Source organism: Hemicordylus capensis, chromosome 8, assembly GCF_027244095.1.
Source record: "Hemicordylus capensis ecotype Gifberg chromosome 8, rHemCap1.1.pri, whole genome shotgun sequence".
Taxonomy (NCBI): domain Eukaryota; kingdom Metazoa; phylum Chordata; class Lepidosauria; order Squamata; family Cordylidae; genus Hemicordylus; species Hemicordylus capensis.
The window spans coordinates 17,488,030-17,511,659 of record NC_069664.1 but is presented as its reverse complement, the minus strand read 5'-3'; the positions used below and the strand labels follow the sequence as shown (position 1 = coordinate 17,511,659).

At 47.8% G+C, this 23,630-nt stretch overlaps 1 protein-coding gene and 1 long non-coding RNA gene across 2 annotated transcripts; one reads left to right on the top strand and one right to left on the bottom strand.

Moving 5' to 3' along the window:
* Positions 1–1,287: 1,287 nt before the first annotated feature.
* On the bottom strand, positions 1,288–14,902 carry PGAM2 (phosphoglycerate mutase 2). Its single transcript, XM_053270147.1, has 4 exons — positions 14,768–14,902; positions 11,342–11,846; positions 7,742–7,922; positions 1,288–1,498 (listed from the first exon to the last, which is right to left on the bottom strand). The coding sequence occupies exons 1-4, from the start codon at positions 14,812–14,814 to the stop codon at positions 1,329–1,331; spliced, it is 903 nt and encodes a 300-aa protein (XP_053126122.1). The 5' UTR covers positions 14,815–14,902; the 3' UTR covers positions 1,288–1,328.
* LOC128333988 (uncharacterized) lies at positions 3,129–9,845 on the top strand. Its single transcript, XR_008311146.1, has 4 exons — positions 3,129–3,226; positions 4,120–4,209; positions 5,019–5,205; positions 9,714–9,845. It is a non-coding gene; the product is annotated as an uncharacterized LOC128333988 (long non-coding RNA).
* Positions 14,903–23,630: the final 8,728 nt, after the last annotated feature.

Here is a 23,630-nt window from a genome sequence, read left to right as displayed (position 1 = left end):
GGGAGCTTCTATAGTAGCTACATCAGTTATAGATTTTGCCCAGTAGGGTGTGTGAAGGACCTTGATCCAAATGTACAATGGACCATTTGCTTCATGTCTGTGATCAAGGGAGGTTCTTGCCCAACTTAACCTCCTGCTTTGCCTATTTGTGCTCTAAAAGAATTAAGTAGGTTTTTAAAATGTGGATATAGATGGCTACCTGTGCTATGACTAGGGTTTACTGCATTTGTTTTCTTGAGCTACTGATGCAGGGCATGTTGGCGATCTTCACTATTTTTTCAAGCAGGGGCCACTGTGGCAAAACAAAAAACAAAACATCTTTCATTGGAGAGCCATTTCCCACAATGCTGATCTCCGCACAGAACTGCACTTTCCTCAGTGCTGGGAGGGCCATTTTAGAACATAAGAACCGACTTGCTGGATCAGGCCCAAGGCAGCCCATCTAGTCCAGCATCCTGTTTCCCTCAGAGGCCCGCCACATGCCTCTGGGAAGCCCACAAGCAAGAGATGAAGGCATGCCCTCTCTTCTGCTGTTGCTCCCTGCAACTGGTATTGAGAGGCATCTTGCCCGAGCTGGCCTATTTCCCTCAGACTAGTAGAGATGGGGCCTTTTAAAAAGAGCTCTATGGGGAAAGCACTGGGAAAGGCTACATTTCCCAGCACTCTATGTCACCTTCCAAGGTGGTGTGCAGGGACTCAAGAGGGCTCCATTCACCATAAAAGGGTGCCTTCTCTCACGCTGGGCAAAGTGCAGCACTGCACGGTGAGAACAGTCGTCTGCAGATGGTGCCAGGGGAACTATGCAGAGTAGCTTCACACAGGCCCAATCAACCATTAGTCAAGGAGTCCAACTGAAGGTTGATAGGGGCCACCCTTGGCCCCTGGACCTTACAATGAAGAACACCGGCATATGATATCATTGCACTTCCTATATTTCCTTTTCAACCATGTGGGCTGGTGTATTTGGTTTTCAACAAGGTGCTTCCAAATGTCCTAAACAGAGTTGATTAAGCCACTCAGGCTAGTAGGTCCATGCTTGCACTAAGTCCTTGTCAAGGATTTTGGGGAGAGCGCTCTTGCGTACGTAGGTTTTGGTCCCTCCAAAAATATCATGGATCGTGTTATTTTGACCTCATGCAAAGATTTTGCAAGGATCCTTTTCCACAATCCTTTCTGCAAGGATTTTGCAAGATGGCGTTATCAAAAGAGGACCCATCCCCAACCTGATCTTGGCCCCTGCTAGGACAAGGAGGCTCTCCTCTAATAAATCTCACACACTCACTCAAGTGGGGTTTTCAGATGTTTATTTCACCAGTGCCTCTTCCACTTCACTTTTGGACCTTGCCCTGGGCTGCCACAGCCTCCATGGCTTTCCGCACGGTCTCTTCGTCACCCAGGAACTGCATGGGCTTCGTAGGCTTCAGGTTGTCATCCAATTCATACACAATGGGAATCCCAGTTGGGAGGTTGAGCTCCATGATGGCCGCGTCGGACATCCCTGCATGGGGAAATGGAGTCAGTCAGAGAAGGCCCTGCGGTGACACCTTTTGCTCATTCTCAAAAGTACTGAGATGGTCAAAGGTAGCGCCTGGCTCAAACACATCTGTAGCCTGTCTCACTACACACAAAAGTGCCCCTCCAAAAGAGTACAGCTGTCTGGAAGCAAGAGTACTACTAGAGGTGGAGGGGATCAAAGAGTCAAAAGGACCTAAACTGAGCCAGGCTCAGCCACAGAACCTATTTGCAATTACATTGCCCAGCGGTCACACATGACAGAGTGCTTCTGGGCACATGCAGAGTGTCCTTCCCTCCGAACCACCATAACCAGTCTCCACAATTTGGTATGAGAGAAAGGCACTTCCAGGACCAGACACTGTGATATTGAGAAATATCCTGCCACAAACTGGATCATCCACACATCAGACATTACCGTTTTTACCTGAATAGAAGATGACACTGAATTTAAGACCCCTCCCTTAAAAAATACAGCTTAAATACACGTTACACCTGTATTTACCTGAAAGGAAGAAGACTCTGAATTTAAGATGACCCCCCAGTTTCTAACATCAAATAACTTACTTTGGTGGAACAAAGCCCACTTCATAAGATGCATGAAGCTGCTATGACAATATCATACCTATGTAATGGCAGCTGCAACTGGTTACCATTCTGTTCCTGGGCTTAAATCAAGGTGCTGGTTGCTACATTTAAAACAGTACACAGACTAATATAACTTATAACTTAAGGATCACCTGTGACCTTATGAACCTGCCTGAACTATGAGGTCATCATCACAGCTCCTGCTCTCTGGTCAGCCACCAACACAAATCCAATTGGCAGTGACCAAGGAAAGAACCGTTTTGCTTGTGGTGCTGCACCTATGGAATTCTTGACCTGAGGGTTTCTGAAAGGTCTCCAAAGGAGGGAGGGAGGGAGGGAGGGAGAGAGAGAGAGTGTGTGTGTTTGTGTTTAAAGCAGGTCCTTGAGAACTTTCCCTAAATCAGTTAACGTCTTATTCAATGTTAATCTCGATTTTATTTTGCTGCAACGGGAGAAGTCCTATTGCTTTTTAAAATTTCAGCTCACTAAGCTCCACAGCTGGCTCAGTGGTAGGGGCCAATTTCAGTGAATTGCCCAGGAAGCACTCTGTGCCACCCAAAAATATGTTCCTGAGGGCCATATAGCCCTCAGGGACATATTTAAGTGACACAGAGGGCTCCTGGGGGAAGAGGAGGTTGCTGAAATACATACACACACACACACACACTAGCACCAGTGCAGCCTTAGTCTGGAACTCTTCAGAAGCATGGCGCTATACTGGTTGCACTGGAGCTTTGCCAGACAGGATGTCAGCTAATGACTATACACAACAGCAGTCCCTGGCAAATTGCTGAAATTATCTTGGAACGGTCACTGTACTTGTGCTAATGGATCTGTTAAGCCTTCAACGGGCTGGAAAACACGTTTGAATTTCCCACAAAGCGATCACTTTCCGTGTGGTGAAAAAGGTTCAGGGTAACGTGTGAAATGCAGCGTGTGTGTGCTCTGCACCACAGGTGCACGGACTGAGCCGCGGCCTAGCGCAAGTCTCCATGGAAACGGCGCAGCCATGCAGCATGCCTGAGAGGGGAAGGCACAGCAGCTACCAGCAGAGGGCGAGGCGAAAGCTCCCTCCGAGGCAGTCTGCTTGCTTCTCATGCACGCTGCTCTGTCTTCCTCTTGAATTGTGAGAAGCCTCCTTGGAATGCCCGTGACCTTTTGCAACTGGGGGCTCATTCACAGAGGCCAGAGAAACAGAATCCTGGGGTGGAGACGGGTGGGGAGGCTACCGGCAGGGCCTGAGAGAGAGAGAGAGGGAGAGGGAGAGGGAGAGGGAGAGAGAGAGAGATACACGGGAGTAGCCCAGTCCGCTAATCTCCCAAGTCTTGTAATGCGACTCCAGACTTGAAATAGCAACACAACCTTCAGCGGCTGGCAAGTCACACTCACACAGCAACCAGCTCTTGTAGCGCCTGCTGAGGATGCCGGTTGGACCAGGAGCACTCCAGGTTCACCCTGGCTAAAGGTCTGGTTCCAGGCGGAAGTCCAGCACTTCCCAGGCACCAAAACTGGGCCGACAGTACTGGTTTTGCAGGCAGGAAGAGTAAGATTGATGTGTTTTAGAAAACCAAAGTAACTCCATTTTACTTAGAATACCAAAGCATCTCCAAATTTGCTTAATTCTAACTCAATTCAAATCTCAGTTCAAATCTCCAAATTTGCTTAATTCTAACTTAAAATCAAGATGAGAGAGAATAAGCATGTCCCGAACAGCCTTAATGTTCTAACTGAGCAAAGAGACACTTTTAAAAGTGGTGATTCTCTTATATTGAGCAGGGGGAGAGCAACTGGTCCTATGCAACCCCAGCACAGCATCCCTCCAGGGGCTGGCTGTTGCTGGTGTTTCTTATGCTTTTTTTTTTTTTTAGATTGTGAGCCCTTTGGGGACAGGCAACCATCTTATTTATGTATTTTCCTATGTAAACCAATTCTGCAGAAGTACTTGGTTTCTACAAAGATAAAGTAACTCTTGCTAACTTGCTAATCACCCTTTTAAAGTGGCGATTCTCATCTATTTAGCAGGGGGAGAGCAACTGGCCCTATCCATCCCCAGCACAGCATCTCTCCAGTGACTGCTGGTGGTATCTACCTTATGTTTCTTTTTAAAAGGTAAGTCCTTTGGGAACAGGGCTTCCCTTCAGGGGATGGAGCCGCTCTGGGAAGAGCAGAAGGTTAGGAACGTAGGAACATAGTTAACTGCCATATACTGAGTCAGACCATTGGTCTATCTAGCTCAGTATTGTCTTCACAGACTGGCAGCAGCTCCTCCAAGGTTGCCGGCAGGAATCTCTCTCAGCCCTATCTTGGAGATGCTGCCAGGGAGTGAACTTGGAACCTTCTGCTCTTCCCAGAGCAGCTTCATCCCCTGAGGGGAATATCTTGCAGTGCTCAAACATCTAGTCTCCCTTTCATATGCAACCAGGGCAGACCCTGCTTAGCTATGGGGACAAGTCATGCTTGCTCCCACAAGACCAGCTCTCTTCTCCAAGTTCCAAGTTCCTTCCCTGGCAGCATCTCCAAGATAGGGTTAAGAGAGATTCCTGCCGGCAACCTTGGAGGAGCTGCTGCCAGTCTGTGAAGACAATACTGACCTAGATAGACCAATGGTCTGAATCACTATATGGCAGCTTCCTATGTAACAGGGATCCATCTTATTACTTTATGATTCTTTTCTCTATGTAAACCGCTTTGGGAACTTTTGTCAAAAAGCGGTATATAAATATTTGTTCTGTTCTGTTCTCTTGGAGCTGCAATGTTGCAGAGTTGAGTACCTCTCCCTTCAGTCAAGGTCTGCCTAAAGGTGTCCAAACAGACTGGGACAGGGTCACACTTCCGGCAGAATTAAGGATGCTCCAGGGATCCAGGGATGTCCCTCAATGCGAGATGGTGGCTGCAAGCAGAGGTGGTTTTTTTTACAGCTTGGCTGAAGTTTACCCACTGCAGCCTCATCTAGATCCAGCAAGACTGCTCTCGGTTATCCGTGCTCTAGTCCTGGGGTGACCAACCAGAGGCTGCTGGTCTACAACTTCCCATGAAAATGGAAGCTGCAGCCCAACCACCGCTGGAGAGCCTCAGGATGGCGACCCCGACTCTGCCTGCATTCAGGTTAGATTACTGCAGTGTGCTTTATGTGGAGCTGCCTTTGCAGAGAGTTTAGAAGCTACTATGGGTGCAGACTGCAGTGACAGACTGTTGTCAGTCTGGCTCAGCCAATATTACACCAACTGGGTCTGGTTACCATTCACTTCCCCACTCAAAGTGCGGGTTAAAAAAACACACTTTAAAGCCTAAATCAGGGTTTCTTAACCTTGGGCCCCCAGACGTTGTTGGACTACAACTCCCAGAATCTCCCCAGACATAGCCTTTGTGGCTGGAGATTCTGGGAGTTGTAGTCCAACAACATCTGGGAGCCCAAGGTTAAGAAACCCTGGCCTAAATAGTATAGAGCCAGGTTATCTTAAGGATTTCCTGCTCCCATGTAAACCTGCCGCAACCCTGAGATCACCATCTAAGGCTCTGCTCTCTGGTCTACTTTTAACCGACATTTGTCCAATGGGTACCAGTTTTGGTGCATAGGAACATAGGATCAGATCGACTCAGACCTTTGGTCCATCTAGCTAAGGATTGTCTACAATGACTGGCAGCAGCCCTCCAAGGTTTCAGGCTGGAGTCTTTCCCAGCCCAAAAACTGGAGATGCTGCCAGGGATTGAACCTGGGACCTTCTGCATGCAAAGCAGATGCTCTTCCACTGAGTTATGGTGCTTCTTTCCAGGGAAATAGGACAGGTTCCCTTTCCACTATCTTCAGGATGCAGTTGACAATCTTTTCATTCCAAAAAGTCTTTTATGGGTTGTTTTAAATTAGTTATAAACTATGGTCAGTTTATGTGGCTATTTTTGCATTGTCTTCTGATTAAATGGCAGACTTTTAAAAGGCACGATGGGGAGTGAGGGGAAAATGGCCAGATTATTATTATTCATATTCCTAAGCCCACTTTTCCTCCAAGGTGCTCAGGGAAGCATTTTTTTAATTCTCACAACCCTGTGAGGTAGGCTGGCCTCAGAGAGTGTGATGGGCCCAAGATCACCCAGTGAGTTTCATCACTGAGTGATGATCTGAACCTGGTTTTCATGGATCCTAGTCCAACACTCTAACCACTAAACTACAGCGGATTTCTCGTGCAACCCGGTGAGTTGCCCGAGGAGAACAGCTTCAATCACCAAGTCTGTAACTGAGAAATCTGAAGGTTTTTAATACACTTCCCCTGCTGATCATAACATCCTACAATGATGTCCCTCATTCTTCAGCAAGTTGTCTTCAGGAAAAGCTGCAGAAAGTTTAGAGTGGTTCAAGAGGCAGACAGAAGCTGTCAAGGTTCAAGAGGGAAGGAGACGGGGTACATAGTTGGGAAGCCATCTGGCGGGCACTCTGCCCGGATAAAAAGGTCACCTGTAAGTGATCTAGTTCTTCACCATGGCCAGAGCTCAGCTCTTTGCTCTGGTACCTTGGCCTCACAGACACTCCACAAGCATCCCTGCAAGGTCAGTGTCTGGAACTAAAAGAACAAAATGCTGTGCACAGGTGGCGAGACCTGAGCTGTACTTCTGCCCTAGAACACCTTAGCAGAAGAGCCTGCTTCCCAGATTGAAGTAGTGAATGAACTTTGATCATCATCCTCAAAGGACAGTGCGTACTCAACAATAAATAATACCCCCCTCCCCCCCCCCTCACACGCTCTCTCACTGACACACTCTCTCACACACATACACTGCACCAAGCCAATGCAAATTCCGTGCAAGGAAAAGCGGAATTCCATGAAATATAAATCTGTGTATTTATGTAGAGTACAGTATGCATATTTACTAAATCTGCATATATCTGCTGATTTTGCATAGAATATATTATGTTTGGTTAATCATGGGATGTGATGAAGTGTGTGGCAGAGCACTGAAGGCCATAATGGCTGGAGATTCTGCCCAGAACCTCTCTCTAGCTTCTGAGATTTCACTGAGTATTCTTTGTAGTGTTAAGGACTAGAAACCTAGGGTGGTGGTGAAAGGAAAGGTGGTGGCTTTAAATGAGATCCCAGTCAATGCTGCTTCAAGCTTACGGGACCCACACAGTCCTGCCTTCAGAGAAAACCCAAATGGAAAATGTTGCCTGAGGCCTTTCCCACCTGTCCTGGGCAATGTGAACTGTGCAGCTTATGAGTCAGGGAGGCCGGTGGGGTGGGAGTGTACACAAGAACACCAAAAGCCCCGTTCAGATATGATGATGTGTGCGCATACAGGTGTCTGTACATGTACATGTTCTTGTGCAACTGACTCTACAAGTGGGGAACAGAATGTGGGACTAACTGTGTGTGCATACAGACCTGTTCATGTGCACACAACACACAGCCTGGATATGTGTTGAACTTGTCAATAGGGCTAATGCAGGAGGTCTCAAAGTGGGGCCTCCAGATGTTGTTGGACTTCAACTCCCATCATCCTCCCCTGCCACAGTAGCCTTCAGCCACTGCGGCTGGGCATGATGGAAGATGGAGTACAACAACATCTGGAGACCCCACTTTGAGAAACACACACACACACACTCCACGCAGTTGGCAGGCAATGCAAAGCAAAGCAAAGCAGCCCTGACCTTCCAGATGCTTGACAATCCCTCGGAGGCTGTTGCCATGGGCAGCAATGAGGACCCTTTTGCCAGCCTTGATTTGGGGTGCGATCTCGTCATTCCAGAAGGGCAGAGCACGGGCAATGGTGTCCTTGAGGCTCTCGCAGGAGGGGAGGTCCCCTGGCTTCAAACAAGCATAGCGGCGTTCCTGCAGGATGTGAAAAAGAGCCCAGGGTTAGACCAGGTCAGGAGAGGAGCCAAACACCACAGTTGCCCCATGCGCACGTTGTGCTCAACACTCGACCGGCAAGTGTACAAATTACACAGGCAGAGTAGTTCACACGTGATGTCGATCCTTCCTATCTGTACCATGCATTCGAGGGGCCTGTACCCAGGTTCGCATTTCACATAAACGCAGGGACAGTCATTCACACAAACGCATGTACCTGTGTACAGACATCTGCACACTCGTGCAACATAATAGGCTCATTCACATGATGGGTAGGAGGAGTGTCGGGCAGGGTAGGAGAGCTGGGTACATTCCTAATCAGCGGTTGTGAGAACTCCAAAATCAAGGGAGGAGGCAGGAGCTGGGTCGGACAGCTTTTTGTCCACCTTTGGTAAAATGCTGGGGAAAGAATCTAGGTAGGGTGCGCACATATGAACCAGCTCCCGCCACCCACACGGTCCATCCTCCTACCTTGATTTTGGAGTTCTCACAACTGCCCATCGGGAGTGCCCCTGGCTCTCCAACCCTGGCTGGGTGATCCTCCTATCCTGATGAAGAGTGTGTGAATGAGCTTATTGTCTGAACAGGGCTCAGTATGAAGAACTAATTAAGAACTGCTGCCAATCAGAGACAAGATGGAGCGAGATAGACCAATGGCTGCACTCAGTATAAGAGCAGCTTCGCATGTTTACATGTGAAGCAGATTGTAACTTTGGAGCGGAAGCAGCAAACTATGGGAGGAGAGCTGGTCTTGTGGTAGCAAGCATGAATTGTCCCCTTTGCTAAGCAGAGTTTGCCCTGGTTTGTATTTGGGAGACTACATGTGTGAGCACTGTAAGATATTTCCCTCAAGGGATGGGGCTGCTCTGGGAAAGCACCTGCATGATTGCATATAGAAGGTACCAAGTTCCCTTGGATCTCCAGACAGGGCTGCTCCTGCCTGCAGCCTTGGAGAAGCTGCTGCCAATCTTTGTAGACAACACTGAGCTAGATGGACCAATGGTCTGACTAGGTATATGGCAGCTTTCTCTGTTCCTAGTGAGTTGTGTGGCGATCCTCAAAAAGAAATGCAAAGCAAAGGGCCATTCAGAGCTTGAATCAAATGTTGGCTCTGATGTGCTGATGTGAGGGAGCAGGACAGACAGAGGGAAGCAACGCAGCACATGTGGGGAGAGAGAGAGACTTCTTCTCATTCACCGAACAAGCTTTCAGGGACCCCAGACCAAACGCAAGGAGATCCATAATCTCTTCAGCATTTGTTCTAGACACTTCCAGGTTGGGCTATAGGAACATAGGAAGCTGCCATATACTGAGTCAGACCATTGGTCCATCTAGCTCAGTATTGTCTTCACAAACTGGCAGCGGCTTCTCCAAGGTTGCATGTTACAGTGCTCACATGTAGCCTCCCATTCAAATGCAACCAGGGTGAACCCTGCTTAGCAAAGGGGACCATTTCTGCTTGTGGCCACAAGACCAGCTCTCCCAAGACCTCCTCTTCCAAAGGCCAAGGCCTCTAAGGTAGAGCGCTTTAGCTCAAGACACCACCTGGTGGCAGGAGGCTGCATCACTACAGAAGGTGTGTCCCACCACCCAGAGGTCTGACTGCTTTGCTAAGAGGTTCAGCAGCCCAGCCCTTCACACCCATTGGTCACCAGCCGCAAGCAGTTAAGATCCATTTCCCATTTCAAGGCCGCTTCCTTCAGCTGCCACTAGCGAGTCAAGAAACTGGTCTAAAACCAAGGATTTAAAACCAAACTTTCTTTATTTCAGGATTAACGGGGCTGATTTGGACTTTTTGACATCACCTTTTGAAAGACTGTATTGTGCGGATCTGTGGGATTGTAGCTGCTGTTCAATTATTTTTGTAATACCGATATTGGGTTAAATATATAATTAATAAGATTTTGCATATTAAGTTTGATTCTAAATATTTCATTAATATATTTGTGAAATTATAAGAGAGAGTAATTTAAATTTGGTTGGGAATTGAAGTTTCAGGTGCGAATCCATATATTTGGTGCTTTGTGACTCTCTAAAACCAATGTATCCATTTTACATTATCATCATCTTGTCATTCTTCCATGGAGTTAGGTTGGTCTGAGAAACAGTGCCTGGCCCAAGATCATCCAATAAGCTTAATGGCTGAGTGGGGATTTGAACCTGGAAATTCCCAGTCCTAGTACAACACACCACACTGACTCCCATTTGCTCCTATGACCACTGCTGCTTATATACCACTTTTTCCAATCACAAAGCAGTTTGCAAGACAAACGAACAACCAAAAACAACAACATGATTTCCTGCCTCCAAAAGGCTCACAGTTTAAAAAGAAACAAAAAGGCAGACAAAAAGCCCCTAGAGGGATGCTATGTTGGGGTTGGAGAGGGCCAGTTGCTCCTCCCCGCTTAACATAAAGGGAATCACCACTCAGAAAGATGCCTCTTTGTCCAGCTAGGTGGGGTAACACACACTCGGCTCCAATATGAGTCTTCTTGTCACTACAGTTTCTATTGTTCTTAGGGTCCTGCACAATACAAGATCTCCATGTTCTCCACTAACTGGGGAAAGAGGCACCTTTTAAAGTAGCAGCCTTCCTACATTTAAACAGGGGAGGAGTAGCTGTCCCTATTCAGCCTAATGCAGCATTCTTCCAGAGGCTGTTGCTGGTGTTTCTTTTCAGACTAGGAGCCCTTTTGGGACAAGGAGCCATCTGCTGTGTAAACACCACTTTGAGATCTTTTGTTGAAAAGCAGTATATAAACATTCTAAGCAACAACACTGAACTGACATTCTCCACAGGGCTGCAAAAACACCAGTAGCCCTGTGGAGATGCAAACAAACCAGAGTTTAGTGGTGCAGCCTTCAGGGAGTAAAAACTCCATCTGGAGGGAGGGGAGGGCAGTTAAAAATCGCTCCCCCCTCCCCTCTGCTACTGCTGGGCTGCAGGGAAAGCATTTGAATGGAATGCATTTGAACTTCAGTCTGTCCGCATCTCTGCAGGGCAACTTCTGTTTTTTCATAGCCCTGCAGAGAAAGCCAGCCATTATCATTACGTAGAAGTTGTAATTTGGATCAGAGGTCACTCTAGCTTTTAAGCTGGTCAGCAGGGTCCTCCACACCTCGAAATCCTTCTTGGCAACACCTGGCATCTCTTAGTGTGTTTTGGAGCACGGCTGCACAACTTCGGCCTTCCTGCAGATGTTGGACTACCAGTCCCATCACCCCTATTGGCCACCGTGGCAGAGGATTATGGGAGTTGTAGTTCAAGAACATCTCGCGGGGGGGCAAAGTTTTGCAGCCGTGTGTCCACTGAGCAGCCACGTTCTCCAGCAGTGACGTTCCCCTTCCAAGCTCCACACCAGGAACCCTTCCCCACCCAGACGTGTGCTGGCACCAACCTTGCTGATGACCTTGTAGTAAGGGTGCTGCTCGTCCATGGGGGGTGGTGGGATGTCAAAGGAGCGCCTCCAGATCTTGACCTGCTCCTCCCCATGCTTGGCTGCTGTCTCAGCCTTGTTGAGGCCGGTCAGGCCCCCGTAGTGACGCTCGTTCAGGCGCCAGGTCCGCACCACGGGCAGCCACATCTGGTCGATGCCATCCAGAATGAACCAGAGCGTGCGGATAGCCCTCTTCAGCACCGAAGTGTAGCAGATGTCAAACTCGTAGCCGGCGTCCTTGACAGCCTGGGCCCCACGCTGCGCTTCCTCTTTCCCCTTCTCACTCAGCTCGGCATCGAACCAGCCGCAGAAGCGGTTCTCCTGGTTCCAGGTGCTCTCGCCGTGCCGCACGATGACCAGCCGGTGGGTTGGCATTCCGGAACCAAGACCGTGCCCCAGTAGAGACCCAGCAGCACCCCGATACAGCAGGAAGGACCAACGCAAGCCCTGGTCTGAGCACCAACACCTAGGAGGGATATGGCCACACGCTTTATACCGCAACAGTCCGGCCCTTCTGGCCAATCGGGGCCTGCTTCAGAGCAGAGGGGCAACGGCAGCTAGCCAGTCAGGAGGACGGAGAGAGGGCCCTTCTTCCCTTCTCGCCCAGGCCGGCCGACAAAAATAGCAACAAGGAGCTTCCCCGCCTGGCTCGGCCCAAAATAGCTGGGCAGGACTGTGACCTTTTTATCAGGGGCCGTTGCTAGGGGAGGGTCAGGGAATGGGACCGAGTCTTGGCTTTACAGACGCATATCCCGTAGCAGATGACAGCAGGGCGCCATTTCGAATGGCCATATATCCCCTGGGCCTAACAGTGCTGGATGGCAGAAGAACGCGTCTCTAGCTGCTGGATTCCTGTGCTATGGCTTTCTGTTAGAGAGAGATGAGTGAGGGGGCCTGGGGAGAGAAAACTGGCAGCAACAAGGCAGTGTGTGTGTGTGTGTGCATGCGCGCGCGCATGCACATAGGAAGCTGCCATATACGGAGTCAGACCATTGGTCTATCTAGCTCATCAGTATTGTCTGCACAGACTAGCAGCAGCTTCTCCAAGGTTGCAGGCAGGAATCTCTCTCAGCCCTGTCTCAGAGATGCCAGAGAGGGAACTTGGAACCGTCTGCTCTTCCCAGAGCGGCTCCATCCCCTGAGGGGAAGATCTTGCAGTGCTCACACATCTCCTGTTCAAATGCAACCAGGGTGGATGGCCCTGCTTAGCAAAGGGGACAATGCATGCTTGCTACCACAAGACCAGCGCGCCTGTGTGTGTTTGTGTGTGTGGCATGGGGAGAGAAAAGACAACACTTGGGGTCACTTGCTAGCTATCCAGCTCCCTGCCCATACTAAGCAATCCTTCAAACAGCCAAGAAATGTTAGCAGGGAAGCAGGGAACAGAAATCGGGGGGGGGGGGATTTAGATAAATGGATGAGTTATGCTAACTGAGCAGAGGCACGTTTTAAAAGTGACGATTCTCTTTACCTTTAGCAGGGGAAGAGCAGCTGGCTCTATCCAGCCCCAGCACAGCAGTGGCTGCTGTGTTTCTTTTTAGACTGTCAGCCCCTTTGGGGACAGAGATCCTTCTGATTAATTTATTATTGTGTTCTCTGTGTAAACTGCTTTGGGAACTTCTGTCAAAAATATTTGTTTGTTGTGGTTTGTGTCAAGAGTGCCTGCTTAGGCAGACGGTAGTACCTGAAGGGTCATATGCACCTACCCTCCCTACCCTCCCAGGATATAAATGTAAAAAAAACATAAAAAATAAATTCCACACACTGGTGAGGCTGATTTCCAACCACCTTGGAAATAGTCATACTGAAGGGCTAAACTGGTTCAATAAATATAGGCCTGTGGACTGAGGGCCTTTCCAGAGGGCACAAAAAAGCTCTCTGAAAAGAGTTTGCGGATAAGTCGAAGGCAAGAGCTTACTTGGCATCTTGCACACCCTTGCAGACAAACGTCGGCTTTCCCAGTGCAATCTCACCCTCAGGGCACATAGCCAGCAGTGACCTTGTGCAATTTCCGCAGCGCCACCTGCTGGCCAGCTCTTGTTTTCGGTGATTAGCCCACCCTTTCCCCTATCTGTCAGAAAAGTACAGTAGTGTGCAAATTGGTGGGTCCTGAGAGCAGGACTAGAACCAAAGGGCTGAAATGACAAAGAAGCAGATTTAGGCTAAACATCAGGCAGTGTTTCCTAACTGTAAGAGCTGTTTTGACAGTGGAACAGTCTGCCTCATGCAGTGACGGGCTCTCCCGTGTTGGAGGTTTTCAAACAGAGGCAGAAGAACCATCTGTCAGGGATGCTGGAGCAGTTTTCTGCACTGAGGAGAGCGTTGGACTAAAAGGCCTCCAAGGTCCCTTCCAGCTCTAACATCCTATAATTTTATGACCTCACCTCATCAGCGAGGTGCCCCAATTATAAAACAGTAAACTGTGTATGGAACATTACTACGTCTTCACCATGATATTTATTGAACCTACCTTTTTGATAAGCGATAACTCAGTGATAACGCAATTGTAAGTTGACATATTAACTAATGAATAGTTTGAAAGGAATAGAGCCTTCAGGAGAGCCTTAAAGCCCCATCCTTTTAGCCTGGCTTTTAATGATATTTAGGTTTCATTGCAATTTTAATCTGCTTTTAATTGCTTTTTGATTTTAATTGTTATGTATTTCTGATTTCAGGGGAAACTGCCCCAAGCCAATTTAGGAAGGGCAGTATATAAATCAAATCAAATAAATAATTAGCTCCTGATCTAAATCAGATCTAATGAGTACTGTAGGTAGTACTCCTTATACTTGTGTGTGCACCATTCTGCCTGAGTACCACCCCTTCCTGTTTCCCACTAGACCAGGGATAGGCAATATGTGGCACTCCAGATGTTGCAGAACTACAACTCCCATCATCTCCAGCTATAATAAATTGTGGCTGGTGGGGCTGGGAGTTGTAGTTCAGCAACATCCAAGGAGCTGCATGCTGCCTACCCCTGATCTAGACAACACAATTATTATCTATCGTTTTATATATGTTCATTTCTGCCCACCAAGTTAAGCGTGCATGGTCACAGTGATACATGTTGGATGGGGCCCCTTATTGCTTGGGGCCCTCGGTGGCTGCCTACTTCGCCTATCCCTAAAACCGGCACTGGAGATTCCTTTCCTTTACTGTCAGAATTTGTATTTGGTTTACGTGGATTGTGATGGGGTGGGGGCAGGGGAAAGAAGAAATTCAGAACTTCAGAATTCAGAACTTTCAGAACTTGCTGGTTCTGGTATACAACTACTACTACTACTAGACTGTGTCTCAGCTTCCAAAGGTTCAGGCTGGAGTTGACTTTGGGGTCCGAGCTCCCTTTTCATCCTAAAGGATCCCACCGCTAGAAAAAAATCCACATACGTTACAGCTAACTGCTTTTCCTCCTCTCCTCCTGGCTCTTCCTCCATCTTGACTGGGAGCTTTCTCCAAAGACGTGCACTTGATGGCAGAAGAAGTCGGCAGCGATGGACCGAGGGCAACCCTTCTGTGCTCTGGAGATGTAGGCTGGAAAACAGAGAGGATTGGAAGGAGGGCGTAGGGAAAGAGCTTGACTGGAGTCACCATAGGCAGCAGCCCCAAGTCAAGGTAAACTTGACAAGGTAAACAAGGAGAGGAGAGCTGGTCTTGTGGTGGCAAGCATGACTTGTCTGCCCTGGTTGCATAGGAATAGGATACTTGATGTGTGAGCACTGCAGGATATTCCCCTCAGGGGATGAAGCCGCTCTGGGAAGAGCAGAAGGTTTCAAGTTCCCTCCCTGGCGGCATCTCCAAGATAGGGCTGAGAGAGCTTCCTGCCTGCAACCTTGGAGAAGCCGCTGCCAGTCTGTGAAGACAATACTGAGCTAGATAGACCAATGGTCTGACTCAGTATATGGCAGTTTCCTATGTCCCTAAACCAGGGCCCACACCCATAAGGCACTTTGCCAGGGGCCCCATCAGACCAGGTTCCCTCCCAGTCCTCATCTAACAAGAGGAGATGGACCCACATCTCAGTGGCAGAGCATCTGCTTTGCTTGCAGGAGGTCACAGCTGCAATCCCTGTCAGCATCTCTAGACAAGGCTGGGGAAGACCCATGTCTGAAACCCTGGAGAGCTGCTGCCAGTCAGAGTAGATCATACTGGGCTAGATGGGCCAAGAGTCTGACTCAGCAGCAAGCAGTTTCATATATTCATATGACACTCTACTCACTACACCACACTGGCTGAAAAGATATTTCAGGATGCCTCTCCACGCACAAAAATCTAGCACCTCAGGTAAAGAGGCAGGGTAGAACCTTGCTTCCTGATCTGCTAGATGTCTACTGCCAGACAGCTTTTTAATGTGGATAAATGGAGTCTCTGTGCCCTTTCTGGCATGGGGAAGAACTGCTGCTCAAACAGGAGAGACAGAGAGAGCGGCTCTGCTGGAACTTAAGTTCTGGGCTTGGTCTACCCATGTAGCAAAATGAGTTTGTCAGTGATGTGTTGGTAGAACAGTCTGCATCACTTTAGACTGGGGAGGATCATATCTACTACTACTGCTACAAACAAAAAACAAAAAACAAAACAAAAACCAACCTGCATGAAGAAAACCAGCATGGGAGGCAAAGGGTTTGGCTAGAACCTTTCTTCCTAGTGTACTAGTTTTCTTCATGCAGGGAATTTATGACCTGTGGGGGGAAACATTCACAAAAGTGGCATTTCCCATCTGTACTCTTATGCAGTATCATCCATTGCGGGGCCATGCTGTTGCTGGCCCCGCAAATGGCATCGGCACATGCTCCGATGCCATTTCTGTGCCAGAGCCGTGTGATGGATGCTGGGGGACACATCCCATCGCTGTGGCGCAATGTTTTAAAGGGGCAAGCTGCACAAGTGCCGCTTGCAGGAGGTATTTCTGTGTGAACAGAGTAGGGGCTTGGAGGATGGGCAGGTAGGACCTGCCCGCTTCCTCTTAAGGAAACCCCTCATCCCGTGCCGAGACGTTTCAGCGCCAGCGAGCCAAAGACTGAGGTGCCCAAAAGTTGCGGGCGCATCCCAAGTATAAAGGGAACTCATAAATGCCCTAAAGAATAAAATGCTTAAAGACACAGGAGCCATCAAGGCCAAATCTGGCAACTTGTACTTGCTCATGTTATGCTACAATTACGAATATTTATATACCACTTTTCATCAAAGGTCCCCAAAGTGGTTTACATAGATATCAATAAATACATAAATAAAATGGCTCCCTGTCCCCAAAGGGCTCACAATCTAAAAAGAAACATAAGGCAGATACCAGCAACAGCCACGGGAGAGATGCCGTGCTGGGATTGGTATCTGGATTTCAAACGTCACAGCCGATCAATGCCAGCATTTCAGAACTAACTGCTAATAAAAAGACACTTTTAATCCCTTCATGTTATTTACATTCTAATAACAAAACATAAACACATGTACAGAATGCAACATATTCACCCCTAGACTAAAGGATCGTGTTCATTACATACCTGTCTGCTCACCTAATGGAGCATTCTGTGTCGCTCAGAAGTATATAAATGCCTTTATCAATGCATGTAAGTTTAATAAAAGTTTCAACCCAGAATACATTCCCCCTCTTTTGTTCTCAGGGACCAGCTGTAGCAATGCCAAGAAATTAACAGAGGAAAGGACCCAAGTAATTTTTAAAATCAAGTGTTGAAGCCGGCAGTATTTGAATTATTATATAGAAAGGGAAGAGCAACTCAATTACCTACCTCTAAGAATGGCCCTAACTAATCCATAAAAGAGGATCACTTCTTCCTGGAAGGGAGAAAGTGAGGGAAAGAAGAAAGGAGGTTAGACTGGAGTCTTCATGGTGGCTGGTGGGTACAGCTGAGTTGTGCTTATGCTGCACAACAATTGTGACATTATGTCAGCTGTATTTGAAAACACAACAGCTATTTGCTTGTAAGAAACATTCACTTGCCAGTTCATCCCTTCTTCTGGCTTTTTAGCCAATGGCATCGCATCATGCAAATGAGACATGAAGCTTGGTCAGAGGCACTTTCTCAAGAGACCACCTCTTCCATCACAATTGCCAAGACTTCCAGAGTGCACCAAGGCCCTAAGAAACAAACATTAAAGGACACTGATGCCTTCCACCAAATCTGACTGTTAACCCATCCAGGCCAGTAGGGTTGACTCTGACTGGCAGTATATACACAGGGTCTTACCCAACCCTACCTGAAGATGTCAGCGACTCAACCTGGGACTTTCTGCATATGAGAAGATGCTCTACTGCTGAGCTACGGCCCTAACTCCAAATATGTACTAGAAGCAGCTATAGCAGGGTTTCTTAATCTTCGGCCCCCCAGATGTTGTTGGACTACAACTCCCATCATCCACAGTGACAAAGGACATGTCTGGGGATGATAGGAGTTGTAGTCCAACAACATCTGGGGGCCCAAGATTAAGAAACCCTGGGCTATAGTCCTGTCTTGAACATGTGCTGGAAACAATTTCCAGAGGGTTAACTAATCAAGTTAGTCTGTTGAAGCAAGACAAAGAGTCTCGTGTGACTTTAAAGTCTAACATTTCCCGGCATACACTGGTCTGGAGCAGGGCCGACTTCACAGTCTAGTTTAGAATACTTATATACTGCTTTTTAGCAATTTCACAAAGCAGCCTACATATAGAACAGATTTTTTAAAAAATGCATCATAAAGTAGATTCTAGCCCACAAACACTTATGCCTGCAAGATGTGTTAACCTTGAAGGTGCCACAAGATGCTTCATTGTTTTCACATTCTCAAAAGCAGCCAACCCTGTGCTGAGAACTGGTGCAACATCGTGGCTAAGGGCTAAAGTAAAGGTTATGTCACATGCACCATTTTGGGATAACAGGCTTGTTTTAACACTATTTCCCACTGAGTAGTTGCAGGCAGAGGGGCCAATTTGGATCACTGCGCCCTTTCCACTCAGGGGTTCTCAAACTTGGGTCCCCAGAGGATGTTGGACTACAACTCTTGTCATCCTCAAATGATTTTCCTCATCATGTCATGTCAGCCATTTAAAATAAAAGTACTAGGAGTCATCTGTTATCCCAGTGTCTCTGAAGACACTGGTCAAAACACTGGAAGGCAAGAACAAGTTTACAGCCAAGTAAAATGGACAACCACTTATTATTTACTTAATGGCTTTTTTAAAAAAGTGAAAATTCACAGCAAAGGCCTGGATTAATCTCTAAGGGGACCAGAACTCCACCAGTCTGCCCTCTTGTGGTTACAAGCCCAGCAAAACAGCTACACTAAAGCAAAGTATTTGGTTGCCAACTTGCCACCTTTTTCCCGGGCTGAGATCCAGTGCCTCTGGCAACTATGGGACAGGTAGACATGTTAGAGGTGTTGATTTCCCCATCAGCCAGCCTCCATGTTATAAAAAGATGCATCTGTTTAATTTCTGCTTGTCATAGTTAGAGCTTCTGAGAGAGAAGGGTGCCAACACTAAGCCCAGTGTTTTCTATACATGGCATTTGTAAAACTTTAAAAGAAACCCAACACCCCAACACCATTGGTCAATCCTACTCAGTATTGTCTGCACAGACCTACAGCAGATTCCCCAAGGTTACAGGCAGGAGTCTCTCAGGCAAGACATATTTATATGTTGGGAGATGCTTTGGGAAGCCATCTTTCCTCCCTGGAGACAAAACAGCATCCAGGGACAGAAAAGGCTGTGGGGAGATCCTGACTGTTCGAGAATATTCTAGCCCCTTTTCCTGAATTGTTCGTTTTCATTTAATAATAAGGGGTCATATGAGGAAAATTAGTTGGACACATTATGCGAAAACCCAGCTCCCTTGAGAAGTCCATAATGCTGGGTCCAAGAAAACCTTATAGGGAGGGGTTTAGACCAGGCAAAAGGTTTTGTTAGGCAACTACTATTGGACATAGATCTGCAGGAGGAGTGTGCTCAGCTACCAAGGGGAATCTATAAATGTGGCCAAGTTTTGCTTTGTTGCGTCCAAACTTCGTGGCGCTTGTGTTGGCAATTTGAATGTTTTGTAGATTATAATTGTATTATTTTAAATGTTAAGCTGGTCTAAGGATCGTAATAAATTTACATACATAATGCTGGGGAAAGTGGAAGGAAAGAGAAGAGGACGACCAGCAGCAAGGTGGATGGACTTGATTGCAACAGCAATGAAGGCACCACTGAGAGACCTTAAAGGCCAAGTTGAAGACAGATCATCCTGGAGAGAATCTATGTCATCGCTAAGAGTCGACACCGACTTGACGGCACTTAATCAATCAATCAAGGAGTAATTTTCTTAAGAAAACTTGCTCTCATAGAATAAACAATAACTCCTAGGCACTTATATTTAAAACTGTACAGAGCTTAATTTTTTAAATTAATATTGTGTACAATTAAATAAATTTGCACACAGTAGGGTACTAGCTGTTTTTAGGGTCTGGCAGTTTTGCACTGATTCCTCATGCCTCAGGGCTACAAGACTTTTAGTCATTGACTTGATAAAATCAGTTATTAAAGGAATCAACGAGAAATCACCCAAACTCAACAGAGGTTTTGTGGAGTTGGCTTAGACAAATTCACGGTTGATCCGAAGCTATTTTCCATGGTAGCAAATGAAACCTTCAAGGAGGAATTATACCTTTGAATACCAAACACTTGGAGTCAACAGCAAGAGAAGAAAATTGCTTTCATGCCCTGTGAAAGAAAATACTGGACTAGATGGACCTTTGGTCAGTTCTTATGAGCTGAATGTAATAAGGCTGCAGTCTATCGACACTATCAATATATAGTGTATCTACTTTCTATTTCTGAAAGAGCTGGAAGTGCTATGATCCTTACAGATACATAATTGAAGCACCTGCAGGTGAGGGAGGTGCAACCCAGAAGAACCTGCAGATATCTGAAGAAAAGGGGGGGGAACCCTAAAGGGGCACTCTCTAGCTGCCCCAGTATAACCCAAGGGAGTGGAATGTTTGAGGACTCAGAGGGCAGTTAACAGACAACCAGGTGGGCAGAACTAATTGTGAAAAGGGGGGGAAAGGAAAGTCTGGAGTCACAATGAAGCTCCTGTGCTGGCCCCCATTAATAACGCAGTGTGGTGAGGAGGGGAGAAAGGGTACCTTGAACAACACAACGAGCAGGAACTGTCTTTCTCCGCTTCAGGAATACTCCTTGAAGAGTATTTCTCAACCCCAACAGTAACAGCCCCTTCTGCTTTTGAGGGGGAAAGGTATTGCCCTTAACAGGCAACATGCTCACCAGGAATATACTGAAACATCTTGTTGTGGGTCCACACTTGCATTTTTTATATGCAGGGAAGGAAACCTCCCTTCTTGGCGTAACGTTTGGGTAAAGGCGCATAAGATCGTATTGCAAAGAAGCCACCATCCATAGTGGCCGGGGAGTTTCCGAGATAAGGTGGAGGAGAAGGAGAGGCCATCGCTTCCAGCTCCATGAATGAAGCCCACAACGAACACACCACCAACGCAAGGAGGGTCTGGAGGCTCAACGAAGCTCTTGGGCTGGCCTCCATCAGCCGCTGGGTGGCGCTTTTTCGCCACGTTCATTTAAACGGAAACTTGCTGCAGCGAAAGGAGAACACCGCGGTGGGGGGGGAGGGCCGGGGGAATCTTCGGGCTGGAGCTTTGACAATTGGGAGGAGAGAGCGGGGGGGGGGGGGCGGGGGGGGGGAGCTGTAGCTTTCCACTGTCGGGGCTGGGCGATCTCCGCCCGCTCTTCCGACCTCGCCCGCCCACTGAGTCGGATGAGTCACGGGGCGCCGCCTCTGCCTTTCGCTGGGGGGCTATTCCCAGCTGCTGGTAGGGATGATGAAGCGTGTTGAGTTGCAGCGGACCTGTGGGGCTGGCGCTGCGGCTGCCGCCTCCCCCTGCCTGCGCCGCCCGCAGCGCGATCGCCCTCCCCGTCCATGTTTGGAGCTGGGATTTCAGCCGCGACTGCACCAGCAGCCGCCGCCCAAGTCTCTCCCCCACCCTTATCTGCCGGAATGCAGCCGCACCATGGAGCCGGGCGCAGCGAATGGCCCTCGCCCTTCCGAGGAGGATCCCTGGGGGGCGGAAAGCACGTGCGAACACCGTGCACACGCTGCTTCGGGGCAGCAGCGAGCCGCGCAAAGTACAGCTGCAAAGAGCAGGAGCGCAAGTCAGTCTCGTAATGCCGCAGCAGTGCTGAATCTGGATCTGGCTTGCTCCACTTCAGGTGGGGGACCTCCTGGTGGAGTGGGGCGGGGGGAGATCCCCGCACGGAACATGTTGGTGTGCCGGAGAGAAAGGTTCGCATTCTTCCTGTCGTGCTAGTTTTCCCGTGCATGGAATTGCTTGTACACTGTGGGGGGTTTGGAGGTGCCCAGCTCAGATGTCCTGCCTCAAGGAGAAGTCCTTTAAGGTGTGAGGCTTGGATGGCCACATGCAACAGCAGGCTGGCATAGTTTAAACTCAAGACTGGTGTCTCGGGCTCTCTGAACATACACTGAGTGCCTTTTCTATGCAAAGGGAACTACAATTCTTTTTTTAGCCTTCTTTTACTTGAAGTATATCCTCTAAAAGAAACAGATGGGAGATAATGCCCCCTTCTTCTGAAGGGTGTGTCTTTTTTTGGACATTACATGGTTCTGCAAGGTATCAGGCCGCTAAAAATCCTGGAAGCACCAAGTGCTGCAGGAGAGCTGGTTAGTTTGGCACTACAGTCGTGGAAGTGTGGAACAGAACAGATGCAAAGGCAGTGCTGATTGATCATTTCCTTCTTGCAGAACCTTTGATCCCTGTACAGCTGCTTGCTGGTTCTGCAAAGCAGCATTTCTCAAACTTAGGCCCCACTGTTGTTGGAGGAGAGCTGGTCTTGTGGTAGTAAGCATGACTTGTCCCCTTAGCTAAGCAGGGAGACATGATGTGTGAGCAATGTAAGATCTTCCCCTCGGGATAGAGCGACTCTGGGAAGAGAAGGTTCCAAGTTCCCTCCCTGGTGACCTCTCCAATATAGGGCTGAGAGAGATTCCTGCCGGCAACCTTGGAGAAACCACTGCCAGTCTGTGAAGACAATATTGAGCTAGATGGACCAATGGTCTGACTCAGGATATGGCAGCTTCCGATGTTACAACTCCCACCATCTCCAGCAGCTAGCCACTGTAGTTGGGATGGGAATTGTAACCCAATATGTCAGGATCCCAGTCTTGAGAAATCCTACTGTAAAGTAACTGGGAGCAGGCCTACAGGTATAGCTGTTGGAAAATGGCGGGGGGGGGGTAGAGGAGGAGAGAATCTCAAATATATGCTTGCCTCATACCAACAGACCTTTGGTCTAGCTTGCCCAGAATTATTTACTCGGCCTGGCAGTGGTTCTTTCGAGCCTCAGACAAGCCCCACTAAAGAGCAGTGACTACAGAGATGTGAACTGAACCCGAGACTGTTTACTTGTAAAGCATGTGCTGTAGTGAAACCAGAGACTTGCATTTAGAGGAAGTCGAAGTAAAGCCCTGAGCACTTTCTCCCTGGCGTGAATTCATATATGTGTTCCCTTACTGAAGCCTTCTAATGCAAACCAACAAGGAAACATTTACATGTCGTGTTTAGCTATATGTTCAGAAACGCAATTCCTTAAGTGAGACTCCTAGTCCTAAATTTCTGAAGTGAAACACAATGGTAGGAGTTTCTAGGCCATTTTCTCAGGTTTGCATTTTGTAGTTTCCAATCTGTATTGTTCTGAAGAAAGATCATTCACCATCTCAAGCACCTTGGGTGTACAATCCATAGAGGGGGCCTTCAGCAAAAAAAATCACCTTAGAGAACACCTCTCACTTGTTTTCTCATTAGGCGTTTCCTTCATAGATGCTGGCACAATTGCTGCAATCTATTGCAATGTTTGCTGTCCTTCCCGAGAAGGGTGTTTTTGAACAGCCCATCTTTTAAGATACTGCAAGCTTTTAAATTACAGTAGGCATAATGTGCTAACTGCTATCAAGGAAAGGAATATGCTTCCAAGCCGGCAGAAATGAAGTCCTGATTTCACCTCATGAGGTAGTATCACTGCTCAGTGCTCTAGCTGCTCTTACTGTCAAATATTCAAAGCTGCATCTGCAAACCTGGCAAATGATGATGTAACCCAGAGCAGCAGCTTTTTCCTACGGAATTTCAACCAACAGATGGACAGGAGCCTCCATGTTGTGTAATGTCTGCAGCAACTAGTTTTCTCAGATAAAGATACCAAGCTGCAGACATGTTGATTCTTATACCTTTCATCT